Source organism: Sinocyclocheilus grahami, unplaced genomic scaffold (assembly GCF_001515645.1).
Source record: "Sinocyclocheilus grahami isolate Dianchi unplaced genomic scaffold, SAMN03320097.WGS_v1.1 scaffold1324.1, whole genome shotgun sequence".
In the NCBI taxonomy this organism is placed as follows: Eukaryota; Metazoa; Chordata; class Actinopteri; order Cypriniformes; family Cyprinidae; genus Sinocyclocheilus; species Sinocyclocheilus grahami.
In genome coordinates this window covers 117377-126693 of record NW_015506503.1, presented here as the reverse complement: position 1 = coordinate 126693, position 9317 = coordinate 117377, and the positions used below count along the sequence as shown (strand labels likewise).

Below are 9317 nucleotides of genomic sequence, written 5' to 3'. Positions count from 1 at the left end.
TATATATATGACTCCAAGCTTTTGAATGGTATAGTGTATGTTTCAAAAGCTTTTTATTTCAGGTAAATGCTGATCTTTATATTCATCAGTGAATCCTGAAAAAAATGTACTTAACTGTTTTAAATATTGATAATAATTTAAAAAAAATTATTGAACAGCAAATCAGCATATTAGAGTGATTTCTGAAGGATCATGTGACACTGAAGGAATTAAAAGAATAGTTTGTCAATTAACTCAATCTTGAATTTGCTCAAAATAAAAAAGCAACACGAGACCATGAGTTTACGTTTTGTCCCGTTTGATGAGATTTGTTTAGTACAAATGAAAAAGCTGTTCTTGGTCACCTTAAGCAAACGGTTCATGTCAGTCTCCATATTGGAGATGGTCATCCTCTGCATGATGATGTCACTAATGCGCCGCTCTAGCGACTGCCATTTGGCCCGCGCCGTCCTGGTAGAGTACACTCCTCCTGTTCTCATCTGGTACTTTCTGAAATACAAGTATTTTGACCGCATCAGTCACTCAGATACCCATGAGCCAACCCTTCTGAAATGAAACGCACATTACCTTGTCCAATTAGGAGCTGTGGCCCCAGCAGTTTGTGGTCTGATAGCAGCCGTACGGGGTGAAGACTCCTGCAAAGGCTCTGGTAAACTGACCTTACGGTTAAACTTGCCTGATGCTGGTCGCACTTGGCGCCTCAGGGCAGTTATCTGATTCAAAGATGCAGGAAATAAAAATCTTAGTATCGTTCTATATGTGTTACAGTGTGAGTGATTAAAGGCATGGTTCACCCAGAAATTAAGATAGTCATCATTCATTTACCCTCATGTTGCTCTTTCATTCATCGAAAAACACAAATTAAGCTATGCTTAACAAAACCTGAAAGATTCCCACCACTGAAAACCCATTCCACCAAAACCTTTGACACTCTTTGATTTTTTTTTCTTTTATTTTCTCAATTTCACTATTTCACTATATCCAAAAGTTTTTGAACAGTAAGATTTTTAAAGTATCTTCTGCTCACCAAACCTGCATTTATTTGATCCAAAGTACAGCAAAAACAGTAAAAATGTGAAATATTTTAGATTTATTTATTTAAGATTTATTTAAAGAAATAGAAAGTTCAGAAGAACAGTATTTATTTGAAAAATAATTTAAAAAAAATTATTGAACAGCAAATCAGCATATTAGAGTGATTTCTGAAGGATCATGTGACACTGAAGATTGGAGTAATAACGCTGAAAATGTAGCTTTGATCACAGGAATAAATTACATTTTAAAATATATTCAAATAGAAAGCAGTTATTTTAAACAGTAACAATATTTCACAATATTATTGCTTTTGCTGTATTTTGGATCAAATCAATGCAGGCTTGGTGAGCAGAAGAGAATTCTTAAAAAAAAACCTTACTGTTCAAAAACGTTTGACTGGTAGTGTATTTGTGGAAAGCGCCTCCTTTGTCAATCAAGTATTCTCTCTACGTATCTCTTAATATTATCTCTAGTTACATTTCATTCCAATAAAAAAAAGATTCTGTCACTCATTCGTTAGGGGCATGACTGAGCAATTAAAGGAACAGTTCACCCAAAAAAGAAAATTCTGGTAGTGTATATATTCTTTTTTATTTTATTCTTATTTTTAAATTCTTTTTTAACAATTTTGAATCATCTCTAAAGCCTTTCAAATAGCTACAGCTATCAAACCAGCATTTTTGTAACAAAAAAAAAATTCCCAACTAATCCTTATTCGGTCACCTCCTCTGCCCTCCTGCGGAGAACGAGCTCCTGCTGTCTCTTTTGAGCCTCAAGCTGCCTTAGCTGGTGCTAAACGAGACAAGACAGAGAAAAGACAACAAGAGAATGAGCAGGAATTGTATCTGAGAATATCCCATAATTCTCAGGGTACAGTGCGCCACCTCTTGTTTGCGATGGTCTTTCTTGAGTGTGGCGATCTCTCGGTTGCGGCGGGTCTCTGTGGCTCGGGTCCTCTCCTGATGTTCCTTCATCTGTTTCATCAAACCCACCTGAGCGAAACAAAGCCACCATGACAATGATTAGACACCGTTGCTGCTGTGTAAATGGCCCCACACACAAACAAGCCTACCTTGGTTTTCTTCATCTCAGTAACTTCCTGCTGTAGCTTCTTCAGCTGTTTCTCGTACTGTGACTGGTTCTTCAGAAGGCGTGCGTGTTCCTTCCGTGCCGACTGCAGTTTCTGCAACTCCTTGTTCATGGAGTTCAACTTCTTCTCGTATTCGGACTTTATCTTCTTTGCTTTCTCCTCTGTACATGACTCCACTGAGCCTGCACAGAAATGTGAATAGAAATTTGGACTTTTAGGTCTCGCTTTATTTTAAGGTCAAATTCTCGCCATTAACAACCCATTAACTTTGACTTTTGCCTCAATAAACTTCTAATTAGCTGCTTATTAGTAGTTGTTAAGCTTTGTTAAGTTATTGGGTAGGATTAGGGATGTAGAATATGGTCATGCAGAATATGTGCTTTATAAGTACTAATAAACAGCCAATAGGTAAATAATAGGCATGCTAATAAGTTGGGTTGGGTATCGAAAACCGGTTCCATTTTAGAACCGGTTCCAAATTTCCAAGAACCTGGTATTTGGTAAGACGCGTGCATTTCGATTCTGCTTAACGATTCCTGCGTTCGCATTTTAATGTGATTAAAAATGATTTAAGTGCAGGAACGGAAAGAACTTGCGCCCTGTTTGCGTGCAGCGCACACGAAGCGCAAGCGCGAGCACAGAGAACAGAGGTCGCGGTACGGGTTTGTGTCCGTTCTCGAACCGTTCCGTGTATTTCCACTGTAGAAAAGGTTGTTCTGGGTTGTTTGTCGACCAATATGCAGAAAACTTTGTCAGAATATCTTCATAAACACAGCCGTTTTTTGTCTTACGTGAACGTAAACAGATGAGAAAGAAAACACACATGTACAGTATTTTTAGATCTGCGTGCGTTCGGTGTTAAAGAGACAGCAACCTAATAAACGCGCTGCCTGTCATTAATGTTAAACAACGAACAAAAGAAAATCATTCACTGATCTTGACTGAATATATTTAATAACTTTAATTGATGAATCTATATTTTATTTATGAAAAGAAAACTATGCAGTGTTTTTAAACTTTTAATTACAGTTTCTGTACCTGAAATTTTGTTCAGTTGTATTTATTTATGATATTGCTAATTGATTTGTTTGTTCCTATCTTATTACTGACCGTTTACTTGTCTTTAACACTTTAATATTTGAAATGTATATTAATCTAGTTGTTTTTGCTGTGGTATTTTTTTTTAAAGCATAGGCAAAATTCCTCTTGCAGTGTTCTGTAGGCTGCTGATTTTTGCTTGTGTTATTCAGCTGCAACAGAATGCTTTGTGAAAAGACTCAATAAATGTTTGACTTAATTTTTTATCTTATTGGAATCGAAACTAGGAATTGATAAGAATCGGAATCGATAAAATTCAAACGATACCCAACCCTACTAAAAAGCAACTAGTTAATAGTGAGAACTGATCCCTATACTAGGGATCAAGTGTTTTAAGTGTATTAAGTGTTACCAACTTTTAAGTAGTAAAGTATTGTGACCTTCTGTGACAGTTAAGCTGTGCAACTTACAGTACACTTTGCTTTGTTTTATAGTGCGTTGTGTAAAAGGCCTATAACTTGTTTATTATGCATTTGCATTTTCATTTAGCTGTTTCCAAATCAAGCCAGAAGAGGGCGCTAGAGATTTACTGAGATTTGAATGCTGCAGGTGCATGATTTCATTCCAAATGTGATCATCTTTATGAAATGCTCATTACTTGCATAGTTTGTTTATAGATCATATAGATCACTGAGTTATACTGTGTGTGTATCGTACCCATGTTTTGAAATACACGGTCTCTTTCCAGCTGTGTGTCTCTGATTTTGCTCTGCAGCATCATGAGTTTCTGCTCATACTGTTGTTTGAGTGTGTGCAGACGTCTCTGACTGTTCTCCAGTTCATCGATCAGCCGCTGTTTGATGGCGATCTCACACGTGATGTTGGCCAGATCTGCCTGGAAGTCCTCTGTCAACACACAAATGCACAGAACCAGCAAAGGACCAGCTTAAACCAGCAAAGGACCAGCATAAACCAGCAAAGGACCAGCTTAAACCAGCAAAGGACCAGCATAAACCAGCAAAGGACCAGCTTAAACCAGCAAAGGACCAGCATAAACCAGCAAAGGACCAGCTTAAACCAGCAAAGGACCAGCTTAAACCAGCAAAGGACCAGCTTAAACCAGCTCAAACCAGCATCCCAGCTTCAAAACATACCTAACCAGCATATTCTGTTTTTTTCAACAGGGTTAACTTAGCTATAACGGTAACTAATACTTAGATATCACTAAGATTCAATAGAAATAGCTGCAAATGGACTATTTGACCCAATAGTTGTAGACTATGTGTTATCTATTATGTTTTTAGTAACTGAGTGTTAGCTTAGCAACATGCTAATGTCAAATTTTACCAAAAGAGCACTATTTGGTGTTGCTGACTATGTAGAGTTTGACTAGGTTTGAAACAGGTTCATATACACTAAACTCTTGAACCGTTGATGTTTAAAGTGTTATATTAGAGAAAAGAAGAGGGCAGTACAATGGGTCAAATTTTCCATGGCGCGTTGACTGCGGTTAGTGGAACAACTACATTCAATGACATTCTCCAACCTGACGTTCTCAAGATCTTCATGAGCACCTTCATCCATCTGCTGGAGTCTTCAAGAGTGAGGGGGGTTTGGTGGAGATGAGTGAGAGTAAGAGGAATCACGGTGCCAAAGATGACGGCAGAGAAGAACACGTGAGGAACAGGAATACGTCCTTTTTTTTTGGTAATGAATAAATTAATCTGATGTAAACAAAACTTAGCAGTGACTAGTACTCTCGTCATCGTGAATCATTCCAAATGACAAAATAAAATCTCTACACTCTCAAACAACCAATAATAATCGGTTATCGGTATCGGCCAAAATTTTCATATCGGTGCATCCCTAGATTTTTGTATTAAACTTAAACTATGGCATTTAAAACATTTACTTATATTCAACAGTTTTATATCATTTTGTAAAATAAGGATAAAAAAGGAAGAAAAATTATCATTTATGACTAAATTACATTAATTTATGACTAACTAATACTAAATTATGACTATTTAAGTTGCAATAATCAGTTGCCATTGGTCAGCTGCCTTTACCATGTTGCATGTGGAATTTAGGTTTAAAAAAAACTTACATAGATGTACGATTTCTCTTATTTTAGCTCACGGTAACTGATATAACCATCCTGACAAATGCATAATGTGGGTGAAAAAGTCAGGGAAGAAGAACTTGTGACAAAGATGGATAGTCACGCATAAACGTATTTACAACATTTTTCAAATGTTTCCTCTTGGAAGCAACTCATCACAATGAGGATGCCTGTGAGGAAGCATAGAAATTGTATACCACATATTTGAGGCATACAGCAGACCAGAACAATCCCTGACACGCCCTCCTTTATCCAGGGATAAAAAGGAAATCGGAGTTTCATGTTCCTCAGCTGCATGGTTATAAGCATCAATATCAGTAGCTTACCTCTTCTTTTTCTTCTTTTCCTTTTTCTTCAGTTTCTCCAGGTCTTTCTTTGCAATTCCAATGATGTCTGTGGCATCTTTTTCGGGTGCAAGGAGGCTGGGGGTAACAGAGGTTGGACCGTAAAATGAAGAGCGGGTGGAGGCACGGGACAGGTTCTTCCGCAAGGTTTCATTTACAGCCTCACTCTCTAGTAGCTTTGCCCTGAAGACCACAAAATACACAAACATTACACATATAGAGAGGTTTTAAGAACTTCTGACATGTGGGTGCACTGTGCTTGCGTACATTACCTGAGCTCCTCAATCTCTTTGATATAATTCTGGATCATGTTTCCGATCTCTTCATTCCCTTCACCTGCAAAAAGTCAAAGAACATTTTGCTGGGTATGCAAAAACAGCACAATAATGTATTTTAGAGATGAAGGAAATGATCCTTCTTGTGTCTAGGAGATCTTAATCCATCTAAAAAAAACAAAAGAGGAAAACGTCTGCGGAACAAAAGAAGGCTTAAGGCAATAAGGCAAGAAGTAGGACCCGTGTAAATATCGGATCAGCTTTCCAGCGCTGGAGAGAACTCAAGGAGCTGAAAGCCTGCGATCGGTCGCCGAGGTTGCTTTGTTTCTTCTCGATAGGTGAGTAACACCGTGTCTGTGCCGCAACAGCGAAAGTCTGTCTAGTACACTGGATGCGACAAAGCGACCGTTGAAAATCATTTGAAACTTGTGTCAATACGTCATGAATAGAACACAGCAGCAGTTTTCTGTCTGGGATTTGTCGTGTCGTGCCGCGCCGCATCCAGTGTAGACCATAGATATGTACAGTATATATATCTATGGTGTAGACAGAATCACTGATTATAATGAGTTCTATAGTATTTTGTCGCGCCGCGACGCTCGCATCCGGTGTAGACACAGTGTAACATTGGTTTTGCTTTGTTTCACAGAACTAATCGTTGACTGGGTTGCGTACGCATGTGTGGGGCAGAGCTATCAAAATAGGGGCTACTAGAAATCACTTACCCCACCTTTAACACAAAATCAATTCGACAGCTTAATTTAAAAATATATCACTATTGTTTCATTTTAACTTCTCTTGCTATGTATAAGCATTATTATTACTTAATATCTAAACTATTTGATATTTTCTTTATATGTCATTGTTTGTACCTGCTCTGGCGAGGGTCTGGTTGGCCTGGTCGCTGAGTAGCTGGGTGAGTCTGGCTCTCTGGGCATCAATGGTTTCCTGCATTGCCTTCACTCGTACACGCAGGTTATTGTTTTCTGTCTGCAGCATGGAATTCTCATGCACCATATCATTGATGCTTTCCAGACCGTCCTCGCCAACCATACGCTTGCCCTGTTTAAAAAAACAAACATATGTAATAATGTATTCTATTCTATTATTTGTTATAAGCAATTTAACTAAAATTAAAATAATGCAAAAATTAATAACTTTACTCATTTAAATTAGGAAAAGTTCCTTTATTATATTATATAAACAAAATCTTGTTCACAAACATGTTAGAGACATTATAGTGAAAATCGAATTCTGACACAAACTTGAAACAAATAGAGACGCTGCACAAACCGTTTTGTACTCCATGAGCTCCATTTGCAGTCGAGCGATCTCTGTTCTCAGAGCACTGATCTGTTGACTGGCCCGGTCCTGGTTCACCATCACTTTGTTCTTGATGTTGCGAGCACGGTTTGCATATTTTAGCGTGTTAAGGGTCTCCATGAAGTCTCTATCTGATGGACTGATGCAGGCGATCATCACTGTCTGGCTGTAGGTCACAAGAGAGGCAATGTTTAAAAAACTGCACAAATACCTGCAATATCTCCTAATACAATGTCTAAAAATTGAAATAATGTACAGATGCTCACCTGTTTCCTCCTAAGGAATCTTGAAGCAGGCGAGTGAGCTTGGAGTCACGGTAAGGCACATGTGTGGAGCGTTTGCTCCTGTCACCCAGAGCGCTGATCACATTGCCAAGAGCTAACTTTACCACCACAAAACAATTATTGGTTATCAGAGGTAATACAGACCAAATATACAGTGAATGTCTCACATTAAAAGAATCGTTCACTCAAAAATAGATATTATGTCCTTGTTTACTCCAGTAAAAATGCTTATATATATGTATATATATTAGTGCTGTCAAACGATAATCGTGATTAACCGCATCCAAAATAAAAGTTTTTGTTTACATAATATATGTGTGTATTGTATATATTTATTATGTATATACAAATACAAACACGTACAATATATATTTAGAAAACATTTACATATATTTATATTAAATATTAAAAATATATTTAATATATAAACATAACATATTTTTCTTAAAGGGGTCATATGATGCGATTTCAAGTTTTCCTTTCTCTTTGGAGTGTTACAAGCTGATTGTGCATAGATAAGATCCCTGAAGTTGCAAAGACTAAAGTCTCAAAACCAAAGAGATATTCTTTATCAAAGTTAAGACTCTGCCACGCCCCCCTAAAACGGCTCGATCTAACACACCCCCACATATCTACCTCACTATATATATATAACAGTTTCTAATATAATTGATAATTCATTATTTAACTATTATTTCATTTTATGTTGAAGTAAATTTTATGTTTGTAGTAAAACTGGACATAACTTCGGACAGAAAAGGTTACTAAGCAATTTTATCATACTGAAATCATGCTAACACACATATTGTTTATGTCTTGTAGCTATACTTGAGAAACTGTGAGTCTTTTAGTGTTTATGAATTCCACTTCTTTTCTTACCAGTCCACAGTTGATAGAAATGCCCTCTTTGGCTCGATCCCCTGTGGCCCCTGTTCTCTTCAGTCGCTCAGAGCCGGCTAAATCCACAAAGTGAAACTTAGCTGTTAGCGTCTCAAACTCGTTCATTTCTGAGGAGCCATTCACCAGTTTGTTATCGGTCTCCGTGTCCTGTAAGAAAACATAAAATTAAAAACTGAAGAGAGTTATATATTAACTCATTCTACCTAAATACCCCAATAATACAAAGCTAACACACTTATCTTAAACTACAATTTTAATGAAGGTTGTTATCAATCAAATTTTTTAAAAACAGATTTCAACATGTATCTAATATTCGGTGGAGACACTTTCAAGGCGACTCAATTCTGGTTTGATGACCAAACAGTATAACAAACACACTCTCACAGCTGTGTGACAGTGTGATCTGAGCGAATGTTTTCCAGCTGTAGGAGATTTGATATCCAGGCGGCGCCACCTACATTGTCTGAGGCACAGACGCGAACTTGGCACAGGTGGATGGTGAAGATGGCATGAGAGCGTGAGCTCTGGACATTCATCTGAGTGCTGGCGGTGGTGCGGGACAGAGCGCCCAATCTGAGACACTGCATCATCTGAAGGAGACCGAGAGGAGAATTCTGGGTAATCGGCAATGAGATAATTAAGCTCTCCTGAGCAGGACTGACAATGACAGAATACATGGACCGATGATGATGGATGGACAGGTAATTTAAACTTTACAATAACTGATCAGCTTTTATATGGAAAAAAACAACAATCTTAAAAAATAAAAACGATAAAGACATTTTATCATAAAGACTATAGATGCTTGATTTTTATAAAGAAAAAAAAACTAAATATACAGTATACATAATAAAATGTATTTAAAAAGTAGTATTTTTGTGAAAAATTAACTTATAAACAACATAT

At 37.4% G+C, this 9317-nt stretch overlaps 1 protein-coding gene across 1 annotated transcript in view; it reads right to left on the bottom strand.

Annotated features, from left to right (window-relative positions):
- LOC107569220 (kinesin-like protein KIF21A) overlaps positions 1–9317 on the bottom strand; it is a 52014-nt gene that overhangs the window by 19497 nt on the left and 23200 nt on the right. The window contains exons 5-18 of the mRNA XM_016255249.1: positions 8870–9001; positions 8391–8558; positions 7494–7609; positions 7198–7393; positions 6777–6966; positions 5902–5965; positions 5612–5812; positions 4613–4757; positions 3881–4067; positions 2108–2307; positions 1920–2027; positions 1759–1827; positions 568–713; positions 345–489 (exon numbers count right to left, since the gene is read on the bottom strand). Coding sequence (XP_016110735.1) covers positions 345–489; positions 568–713; positions 1759–1827; positions 1920–2027; positions 2108–2307; positions 3881–4067; positions 4613–4757; positions 5612–5812; positions 5902–5965; positions 6777–6966; positions 7198–7393; positions 7494–7609; positions 8391–8558; positions 8870–9001 — 2067 coding nt within the window. The remainder of the gene's footprint in view (positions 1–344; positions 490–567; positions 714–1758; positions 1828–1919; positions 2028–2107; positions 2308–3880; positions 4068–4612; positions 4758–5611; positions 5813–5901; positions 5966–6776; positions 6967–7197; positions 7394–7493; positions 7610–8390; positions 8559–8869; positions 9002–9317) is intronic.